Source organism: Gossypium hirsutum, chromosome D02 (genome assembly GCF_007990345.1).
Source record: "Gossypium hirsutum isolate 1008001.06 chromosome D02, Gossypium_hirsutum_v2.1, whole genome shotgun sequence".
In the NCBI taxonomy this organism is placed as follows: domain Eukaryota; kingdom Viridiplantae; phylum Streptophyta; class Magnoliopsida; order Malvales; family Malvaceae; genus Gossypium; species Gossypium hirsutum.
In genome coordinates, this window is record NC_053438.1 from 24,124,682 (window position 1) to 24,136,878 (window position 12,197).

Below are 12,197 nucleotides of genomic sequence, written 5' to 3' on the forward strand. Positions count from 1 at the left end.
TATGATGTATCACAACTTAGAAATCATCTATCTTTAAAACTGTTTCTGGTGTAAACTTTGTGAGACTACAGTGTTTAAATGAAACCTTTAATAAAACACGAAAAATAAGTATAAGCCAAATGGCATATAAATTTCAGTGAGATATTTTTCATCAAACAAAATATAATACTTTAAAACCATTCTATAAACTTTAATGAAACTTCATTAAATCATAATTTACCAATAGAAGTCTTAGGTACATATCATTTTTAAAATACAACTAGACATCACCCCCATTTGTCATACATAATACAAATAAACAGTTATCTCATAACAATAGATGTCATCTGGCATAGTCCTTCAGAAAGTATTCCTTCACTTAGTAGGCCTGAGAAGGAAAAGGGTAACGGGCTAAGTTCAAAAGAACTTTGTGAGTTCCAAAAAGACCTTACATAAGAATATTGACTGCACAATCGAATCTTTCAAATGGACTTCTTATATTATCACATAGTATGCCCAATAGCGTATACAAGATTCAGACAGACTCAGTACGCCGAAGGCATATAATATGGGCGAATGTTATATGCCAACATAACATAACTCAGACATCCCATTTTCATGTTAGCCACGTAGCCATAATTCAGAGTTAGATACATATAATGTAATTTTGATTCATTCATATACATTCTCCCCTTATAGCTCCCTTATTAGAATCATTTAATAGCATGTTCTATCGTGATCTACCAATTCGATTTGCAATATATCTGCCGTATTTGAGGCTACACAAAGATATATCAACTTCATCTCCACGTATCAGATCATATCAAATCATTCATATCAGAGGCAGATGATAGTGGCTTAACATGGAAATGACCCATTCTTCTTATCCCAAATATACTGGACTCAAACTATTAGCTCTGGACAACCCTTATTCACACACTTACATTATACACACTTTATAGAGAAAAAATACTTACATTATATAACTATAAGAAAAAGAAAACCACAACACATGTAAGTAAGAAGGAACTCACCAGAAATATAGCAAAGTCTATATAGCAGGTCCTTGCCTTTATCACTTTAATCTTCAGTAGATTCTTGAGCTAAAAATAGGGATAATTCTACATGTTAGATCACTACTTTGTCAAATCTAAACATGCATTTAAAAAACATCAACTTTGAACCCAAAACCAGAAAGTTTCCTTCTTTACACACCAATCTAATACTTATGCATGTAAAACCAAAAATCCGTAAATAACTTCAAAAATAACCTGGGGTTCATCAATAATTACTAGTGAGCTAAACAAATGTGTAAGTTAGCTGTCTACAACGAACCCAACTTTGGAGAGGTTTTCTAGACTTAAGTTTTTAGAAAGTGCAAAGAGAATCAATGAGGAAGATGAATACAAAGAAAACGTAAAGATTTTCGGTGAAGGCACTGTTATCCTTATATACTTAAGCATGAAGACAAAGTTTAGTGGAAAATCAGATAATTCCACTAACATTCTTAATTCCCATGATTAAATGCGCTTATCACAATTTAAGTCTTTTCATCTATAGTAGCTTAGTTCCATTCTAACTAAGTCTCAACTTAACTAACTAAATTTCTTTACTAAAATAATAAACAAATCTATTCAATTGCAAACCAAACGAGTTCGTCAAAGCATTTGGGTGGCATACAGTTAACAGAAGAATTCTCCAAATCACAAGTCTATGCCAAAGCTAAGAGTTCGCCAAGTGACGCATACAAAGAATCCTATACTTAGTCAAAATAAACACTTTACTTACTCATATTTACATTTGTTTTTACCAAGACACACCAAACAATAACTAGATACCAAGGCTTCGACAGGCGGGCTGTTACAACTCTCCTCCACTTAGAAAATAGTTGCAATACCACTATTCTTTGGATGTAAGCTTGTAGATTTAGGTGGTTGTCATCTTATTGCATAAACAATTGTCTAGTGTTTTTGCCATATTAAGTATTGTACGAGATAAGATATGGTGTTATAATCGAATTTACGTCACTCTTTATAACCATGCCATTCAATATATATTACAAATTACAAATTACAATAAAGCATGAAGCCAAGCAAGCAGGGAAAGCATTAACCGGGGTGGGCAAATATTTTCTCTCACTCTCAGTCAGCGGCTTTGTTCTCAATTCGTAGTAAAAGAGAGAAATGTATGCCACCGCGTAAAAAAGATAAAAACACAAATATTTTCTATTATGGTTAACAATAATACATGCGCTTCACTTTGACATAAAACTTGGCCTCAAGTAACGCCTGTAGTGGAATTGTATGTCACATATCCGTTGCTTGCCTATATACGAGCCCAAAAAATAGTTACATATATATATTGGAACTGAATTCTATGAAATTAAGCTGCTTGCTAATAGCAGCAGCAATCATTATTACAATGCGTTACATGCACATCTCTGGAATGCTAATTATCTATGCGACCTAGCTGTAGAGTGGCGATGATTATTTGTGTTCCGACTGCCGGTACCACCTTGCTTAGAATGCACTGGAGACCGATGATTGTTAACCTTTAGCTTAGATTTGGTAGCTTTACTCTCTTTAGGTTGTTCATCGATTGCATTTATCTTTTGTAACGTCTCCAACACCTCTTCCATGGATGGACGGTTTCTCGGATCAGCTTCCAGACACTTTAAAATAAGCTCACCGGCTTGCAATGCAGCTTTGATTGGGTATTGTTCTTCTAGCCTTGGGTCCATTATTTTCTTGAGCTTTCTCTTCTCAGTCAGTGAATGTTTGGCCCATTCCACCAAATTGTGCTCACCACTGGGACGATTTGTATCCAGGGCCCTTAGGCCTGTTAACATCTCCAACAGCACAACTCCAAACCCATATACATCACTTTTAACATACAAATGGCCTATAAAATTTTGTTATGTTTTGTCAGTCTTCGTTATTTTTTTGAAGGGATAGTATATACGGAAATATCTATATTTGGTATTTAATTTTTTTAATTTAATTCATACCTAAACATTAAATTGTAAGTCAATTTAGTACTTCTTTTAAGTACCCAATTAACATCGTTAAAAACTGGCATAGTGCTAATGTGATATTGATGACTAATAGTATGATGACACAAGACGGCCTCATATTTTTATCATGTATCAAAATATGAAGCCACCACGTGTCACTATTCTATTAATTGTTCATACCACGTTAACATGTTTTAACGATATTAGTCACATACTTAAAAAAGAATACCATATCAACTTACGATTTCTAAAATTAGATATCAATTAAGTACAAAAACAAAATTTAAATACCAAATAGAAACAAATTACTAATTAGAATTACATGGTATATATTAACCCTTCTCTTTACCCCACCTTTGAATTCATTCTAAATATGCTATATGTGGGCGAAAGATTGGTAAATTTACCTGTGGCAACATATTCAGGAGCAGCATAACCATAAGTGCCCATAACACGTGTGGTGACATGCGAATTGCCATTTATAGGACCCAATTTTGCCAACCCGAAGTCTGAAAGTTTCGCATTGTAGGCCTGAAAAGCGGTCAATCAACTTGTTTAATAGCTAAATTATTAGCACTATCGTAATATGAGAAAGCTAAAGCAAACCCCACCCGCCCCCCAAAACAATGTAATAATATTTTTTTCCCTAATTTTATAAAAAATACAATTATTTTAAGTTTTATCTAATTTTTCATAGCTCTTAAATTTTTCTTAAATTTTTATTATTTGTCTAACTTATTTTAAAATGGATTGAAAAGTTAATAATTATTAATTTTATTGGTGTGGTGACGTATTAGTGTATATTACTTTAACAATTAATAAAATTTTAAATATTAAAGATATTTAAAAATATATTTTTATAATTCTTTTAAAATTTTAAAAAATTAATTAATTTTTAATATGACATCTACATGATAATCCATGTATATGTTACATCAGTAAAGTTTAATAAACATTATTTTTTCATTTATTTTGAAATGATTTAATAAATAATATAAATTTAAAGTATAAAAAACAAAAATTAAATGAATTTTTTTATAAAGTTAAAAAATTAAGTGATTATGTAAAAGAAAGAGAGAGAAAGAGAGAGTGGCTTTAAATTTACCCCATCTAGCAAAATATTGGAGGCTTTAAAGTCCCTGTAGATTACACTCTTCTCTGATGTATGCAAAAAAGCCAAGCCTTGGGCGGCCCCAATGGCTATTTTAAGCCGCGTTTCCCATGTAAGAGGCTCTGCTCCGCCTACTGCATTGAGTTTACATATAAAATAAGCTTTAATCTTCTCGAAAAATAGCATGTTTAATGAATATGATAGATCAATGTGTGTTTTTCCTTAATTACTTACATCTAAAGAGATGGTTTTCCAGGCTTCCCTTTTGCATGTATTCGTAGACAAGGAGGAACTGATTTTCCTCCCAACAGTATCCCAACAGCTTTACCAGATTTGGATGGCAGAACTTGCCCAAGAATTTAACTTCCGCCTGTTCTCACACAATATTATTCCCTAAATCAACTTAATCTCAAAGCATTCATATCATATGCAACCATTCTTGAAAATCATTTCTTTACATAAAAATGCAAATTTCAGTGCATAATTTGATGTAGTTTTACTACTCATTTATCACTAATGTAATAATATGAGGAAAAATTTTATCTATATTATAATAATTAGATGTAAAATAAAAAAAAGTTTCTACAAATTTAAACTTAAAATTAAATAATAAAAAAGTTTCAAAAAAGTTTCAAAACTAAAAATAAGTTATAAGAGTGGACTAAATATTAGTAGTTGAATTGATTTATTGCCGTGTAAAAGAAAAAAAAATACTCCAACTAAACCTAACATTGATAAATAAGTAGACAATGAGAACCTGGGAATACATAAAATATAAATCAATTGTGTTAAACCTGCATGAACATACAGTAATAAAATTCCAACTATCTCATGGAAAATGAGGCCAAATTATAAAAAGCATAGAAAAGTATACATAAAATAACACGCGCCGTATATTTCGGAAAACAAAATAATTCTGCTGGCTGGTGTTTACATTATCAAATACGCCTCTTCATTCAATCATATAATGACTATTCTGATTATACACGAACTTAAGAATAAAATAAATTTATTTTTTTTAAAAGTACTAAAAGTAAAGATAAAAATGAATTTAATAAGAGTCCTAAAATGAAATTAACATGGTTGATAAATGTTTGTAAGAATGAATGGGAAATAAGAAATAAAATAAAATAAAAAAGTAAAATACCTGCCATTCTTGCAAGCCTTGAGAGCTATCGGGATTAGATTTCTTGACGGCAACAGCGATGCCAACTCCGACTTTAGAAGGAGCATAGGTTTTATCATCAACCCAACCTTTAAACACTCTACCGAAACCTCCCTCACCCAGCACCGTATCAGGTCTGAAATTTCTGGTGGCTGCCTTAAGTTCTGCCAAAGTGAATATTTTCAAGGTGGTGCTCACAATCTTTCCACTGGCCGGAACTCCTCCTCCTTCGCCCTCCTTGCTTCTTCCACTGCTTGTTTCGTTCCCTTCACCGCCACCGCTTTCTTTGTTTCCTGTAGGTGGCACCACTCCATGTTGGTTGCTGCTGTCCTTTAGCTTCTTCGTATCTTCTGCATGTGTGTTCAATCATATGAATTGGTTTGGTTGGGGTGGTTGCTGCTGTCGGAAAATCCAAGGCAAGTTTGTTTGTACGTACCTGGGGTGGGTGGCTGGCTATGATGATCAACTTGAGTACCAAAGCAGTTCCCCATATGGTCTGATAACTTGTTTTCTTTTTGCAATTTCGATATCTTTTCTTTGGGATTGAATAGATATAGCAAGTCAAAAGGATTATTGACTTTAAAAGAAAAAAGAAAAGCTTTCTTGAGGTTCGAGGAAGAAGAGAAGAACGAGGGGCGAAGCAACCAAGTAGATGGGATGTGGAGGAGAACGGGATAATGGAGACTTGGTGTTTGTTTGGACTTTTTCCTTGGTTTTATATACTAATCAAATCCTCCTCTTGTTTCTGTCACTTATTTCTCATTTCAACCTCCCATTTTACACTCTTTTCTTCAATTTGCTTACCATTTAATAAAGAATTTATCAACAAGACTTCATCACAATTGGAGTGATAAAAAATTAGTCTTTAATTAATATAAATTTCAGATTTTCGTTTTATCCTTACAAATTTACAAATCAGAATTCCAGCTCAAAAACCAAAACAAAATTTCTAAGCCATAATAATTTATTTTAACATTTTATTTAATTTTTAAATTAATATTACTTATCAAATTATTTTAAAATAGATAGAAAAGTTAATGTCTATTAACTTTGCTTAATTGGCATACACATAGATGTCATCTCAATAATTAATTAATTTTTTAAAAAATCTAAAAATATTATAAAAATTATTAAATTATTTAAAAAGTATGAAAATTCTAAAAAAATATTTTTTAATATTTTTAATTTTAAAAAAGAATCAATTAATTATTATTATAAAATACATGTAGAGTGTCACCCTACATGAATGTCATATTAAGAAAGTTAACCGACGTTAATTTTTTTCATTTACTTTGAGATAATTTGATAAACAACACAATTTTAAAAGAAAAAAATTAAATAAAAAATTAAAAGATTTTTTTTATAAATTGAAGGGAAAATAAATAATTTTAATTTTTAACCAAATTTGAAAACAAAAACATCATGACAGCTAGCAATAGAAAATTAATTAATATAAAAAAAATGAAGGAGGAAGTCAACGGCAATTTCCTCCCGATGGCTTGAGCTTCTTGATGGGCCCTATACTATGCTTCTAAGTGGGCCCTATGCTATGCTTCTAGGTGGGCCCTATCGTTGGCTCATTCAACTCAGATGAATTTCATTTTCATTTCATTACATTGACATGACCTGCATTAAACCTCCGATCTTTTACTTTATTTTGAATGACAATGTATTAGGCGAAAGATAAATAGAATAAGGGTTAGTTTGGATGGGCGGTGCGTTTACCTGCGGTTAGTGTAAAAACAGCAGTGGCGGTGAGATTAAATACTGTAGCAATACTGTAGCGTGCGACAAAAAGTAGGCTAAACGCACCGCACCATACCCAATCGCCTATCCAAACCCACCCTAAATCAAGCGATGAGAATATGTATATTATTTAAATAAAGTTTTTAGTTCGAGTTTTTGAAATAATTTTTAGTATAATTTTTTTTCAAACTGGTTCCATTTTCAATTTAATATAAATTTAATTTAATTTTCAAATATGAAAATATTTTAGAAAAATAAAAAGGAATTTAAAAAGAGTCTCTTTTTTTATATAATTAGTTTCTAACGGCACATTCATTGCATATGATTTTACTCGTTTAATTTTTTAATTAATTTTTAAATAATATCTTATTTTAATTAATTTTTAATTTGTTATTCTAATAATTAAATATAATTTAAATATGCTAATTTATTTAACAATTCACATATAATAATTTTTTTTCAAATACCATATTAAAAATTAATATATCAATAATTTTTTTAATAATATTAAAAAATTAAATCATAATTAAAACATTGTACTATTTTCAAGATACTCTGCACTTTTTACTATTCAATTTCTTAATATTCAATAAACCGACTCTATTAATTTGTAAATAATAAAAAAACTAATATCAAATTAAAAACACTTTTTAAAATGACTGTAATTATAAAAAAATTTACCTGAACTTTTACTTCAATTATAGTTACTTTAAGTAAATTATTTTAAGTAATAATTGAAAATTAAATTATAATTATTTTTAAATGAATAGTTACTAGAATTTCTATTAAATTATAATTAATTTTTTAATATATAAATATCACAATTTAATTAATATTTTTAAATTAAATATTATAATTATTTTAAAATATCAATCTAATAATATGATGAAAAATAAAATAATTTTACTAAATTAATTTTTTTTTCAAACTCATAGTTCTATATATATTATAGATAGATGTTATCCACAATTAATTAATTATAAATCAAGACCACAACACCACCTTGTCTTTCTCTCGTCTGTGTTGGTTGAATTATAAAAATGAGAATCAATGGGGAGCCGAGATCTAAGTCTAGCCTTCTAAATTTCACTCATCGTGTGAAAAACCTCACACAGTTCATACATACACTACGCAAAAAATTAACTTTTTGAGCACCATGTGAGACGACGTGTAAGTGCCTTCAAAAGTATCGATTGGTGATGACTTTTGATAATTCCATGGTTCAGTTTCCACACACCACTTTTTATGGCAATGGCTCAATCATCTACTTCAACTAATTTTTGTTGCCATTGACAAAGAAAAATCAAGCAGCAATGTCGATGTAAAATCTCTTGTTGACGGTAATATCAGAGTTAATCAATCACTCATTTAATTAGTAGAAAAATTCAAAATAAATTATAAAAATATATAATTTTGTGAAAATTTATATATTTTATTATTTTTAAATTAAAAATTATATTTGTTAAGCTACTTAATTATTGGTGGATACTCTAATTACGACCAAAAAAAAATAGTTGCTGAATATGTGGCCAGACTTGTACCAATGTATGCAACCACTGTAGAATCACAACTTTGTATTAGTGTTAGGGGTCGCGGATAACTAATTATATGAGACTCATTTGACCCACTTGAATTGGCCCTGTAACACCCCGATACTCAACCCGATCGTCGGGTCCGAATACAAGGTGTCACATCCATTGCCGGAGCAACTATGATTAAATTACATTTGTTTTATATCATTAAATAGTTAATTGCAAGCAATGCATGCATATGATATAATATATATCCATTTTTGGGTTTTATACGAGCTTATGAAAGCTCTATTCCAAACCTGAGGTCGAATTAGGACCAAAATGTAAAGAATTCAAAATATCGGGTTGACGTCGCGACATTAATGGTTCCTCGTTACGACGCCACATACTGACCTGGTCTCGTCATGACCTTGAATGTACGTCGTTGCAACACAATTCTTTGCTTCATCTCATTGCAACGTTGGGAGAATGTCGTCGCGACATGACTTGCTGTTTTGAAAATGGCCAAAATGACACCAACCTGGCTCACTTAGGAAACAAATTCATCACAATCAATCACCGATTCAGTCACATATGCCATTCTCTAATGTTCAATCTTAGCATAACTCATCATACATAACTTTATATTACCTAAACTTAAATATTAACACCTAATGCAAAAACCAACTCAATCTAGATACACGTCATATCACAAACAAAAAGAAACTTCACAAACATTGAAGAGTCTAGGATCTTTGACTGGATGCTAGAGTCACTGCTTGGGACCTTGAGATGTACCTCAACCTACGGACAAGAAACAAACTGTACGCTAAGCGATAAAGCTCTGTGGTATTTTCATGATTCAAATCAATATAATATAGATTATAATTAATTGCATACAACCTATTTGATTTCTAAGGTCAACCGATTTAAACACATCTTATACTAAATCTCATCCAATACATCAATATATACATATGCCACAAATATACCAAATGCTTTATATGAATCACCTGTACAAGACTTCAATTAGCCAAGCTAAATAGAAATATCATACCAACATTTCAATGCCAATGATATTTGTATATCTATTCAATATGCAACATTTGATCATACCATATTTCATCACGAAATCGAATCAATTCATTCGTTATCTTACTATATCAGCCCATAGGCTCGTTAATCGATTTGCATAATCTTTCACATGCTATCGATAATCAAATATCGTATATAAGTATCTTTAGTACAACTTTGTAACATTTAACCATTTTCCAATATCATTCAATAAATTTAAAAATTTCATCCCCTATTAACATAACTTGGACTCGAACGGATACACGAATCGCAACCAATACACCAATTTGGCACCTAGTGCCTCATCAGAACATCAGAAGTAATAGATTGCGCCTAGTGCTCATCGGTATAACCAAAGTAAAAATTGTGCCCAACACTTATCGTAAAGTCCAAAGGAAAATGCGCCCAAAGCTCATCGACATAAAGTCGAAGTACTTGTACTCAATCTATCATATGGCATGCCAACTATATTCTACTCCGCTCAAACAGTTAATAGGGTAACCAATTATCCAATTTACCATATAGCTTAATTCATATTCTATCAATCTCATTTTATTGTCAATTCATCATTTCATCAAATTATACAGCATATCTCAACTCAATTTCATACAAAACACCATAAATCATTAAGCTATGCTATTTTTCATTTTGTTCAGTTTAGTCCTCTATATCGATAATAAATCTCAATCATAGCAATTCAATTCAAATAATCATTATTAGCACACCTCAATGTCAAATTATGAAAAATATCACAAATATGCAATAATTAAATTGATCATGAATCATAGAAATACAAACCGATAGCTTGTGTCACTAGTCGTCAGCTCTCGCCTTTCCTTTCCCTCTTAACGGCTCTGTGTCGTCTTTAGCCGCAAGTAATAATTCTAAAAACAATACAATATTAAATTCCATATCAGATCACAATCAAATACAAAGTCATACATATTTTCCAATTTATTCAATTTAGCCCCTAAACTCAGAACAAGTATAACTTTTGATCTAAAGCTTCGAATTAAAATATGATTTCACATACACTCATTAAGGACCTTTTAATTTCTATTCCCATCAAAATTTCATAACAATTTTTCATTTTATTCAATTTGGTCCCAATGTACGAAACTATCAATTAAGCTTTACAATTTAGTTCTTTTTCATAATTTAAGCGTAATTTCTATTAATTTACACCAAATTCATCCATTTCTCAACAATGACATCTTTCAAAAACTTTAACAGTTTTAGAAAATTGGCACATGGGCTAGCTAAATCAAGCTCTCTTGATTTAGTTTCCATAAAATTCAAAGAAAATGGCTAGGGACTTATTTGAATTAGATGGTCGAATAACTTAAACACCAAAAATGGTGTCCTCCTCCTTATTTCTATGCTTTGGCCGTTTGGAGAAGACGATACTTCATCTCTTCTTCCACTAATATATATACTTAGATTAAGTTTTAATTAGTTTAATTAATTATGTTTTTATCTTAATTAACCTTGGTTTACTTAATTAATTAACAAGCATCATTACCCTCCGCTATCTCCTAATTATAAAGGGTTTAATTACCTTTTTATACCTTTGGCTAATTGCAATTTAAGTCCCAAGTCATTTACTAATTAAAATTCTGTAGCAATTGGACTTTACAATTTAGTTCATAGGCCTTAATTGACCACAAGTTCAACTAAATTACTTAATCCATTTTCATTTCATCTATACACTAACTCCGTAAATATCCCTATATAATATTTTCAGGCTTGGTTTACGAAAATGAGGTTTTCCTAAACTGCATTATTTGACACCACTAGAAACCAGATCATTACATGCCCGATTCATGTAACCCATCTACTTGAAGCCTTAGTGGCCTATGAAACACTCAAGTAAAACTAGAGTTACCATGGTTAATGTAAATACTAAGGGATAAGATTCTATAAAGTTTTAATCCCTTAGGACTCTCATATTGTAGATAGATACTAATCTCAGGCATTGATGTAATTCAATCGATACCGTTGGATCTAGGGTAACTCAACTATAAACAGAGCCCCCTTTATTTTTAATCACATCATCCCTTGTCTCCCATTGAAATTTAAAGAATATATTTGAGAGCATTTACTTAAACACTTGGTGTGTTATTATTTTCTTGTGACTTTTCTGTTTGATTCAAGCCTTTATCTTTCCGAGTTGCTTCTACTTTATTTCGGTGCCTTAGATAAATTCCTTTATGAATTCTCATTTTCGAGAGTAAAGTTGACTTAGGCGGATTCGAAGTAAAGAAATCGTCTAAGACCGTGTGGTTTGTCAAACTAAAATTTTAGACCTGTGACATTAGTTGGTAGTTTTTCACATGTTGTTATAGTGTCAGAGTCTTGATATTTTATGCAACAAAAACATATAGCTATATATTTTTATAAACTTGGATCGAATGTGTTATCTTTTTACAAGGTAAGATTAAGTTAGGTTAAAGAGTCCTAATGGATAAGAAAATTGTGTTGATCAAGATGAGAATTTGAAATAAGGTTAAAAAGATAATTCATTGATGAATATAATATCTGAAGGAATTCTTATCACTTGGGAAATTGAAAAGATCAAACTTATTGTCGAATATTGTT

The 12,197-nt window shown here is 30.8% G+C and overlaps 1 protein-coding gene across 2 annotated transcripts; it reads right to left on the reverse strand.

The window, feature by feature from the left end:
• Window positions 1–2,186: 2,186 nt before the first annotated feature.
• LOC107908088 (probable serine/threonine-protein kinase PIX13) lies at window positions 2,187–6,056 on the reverse strand. Of its 2 annotated transcripts, none has more exons than XM_041088683.1 (6): window positions 5,705–6,056; window positions 5,251–5,618; window positions 4,338–4,473; window positions 4,098–4,237; window positions 3,400–3,523; window positions 2,187–2,880 (listed from the first exon to the last, which is right to left on the reverse strand). In XM_041088683.1, exons 1-6 carry the CDS (start codon window positions 5,757–5,759, stop codon window positions 2,432–2,434), a joined length of 1,272 nt encoding a protein of 423 aa, XP_040944617.1. In that variant the 5' UTR covers window positions 5,760–6,056; the 3' UTR covers window positions 2,187–2,431. The 2 variants fall into 2 exon arrangements, with proteins under 2 accessions (XP_040944617.1, XP_040944618.1); XM_041088684.1 differs by having other exon boundaries at window positions 5,251–5,615; window positions 5,705–5,996.
• Between the last annotated feature and the right edge of the window lie 6,141 nt (window positions 6,057–12,197).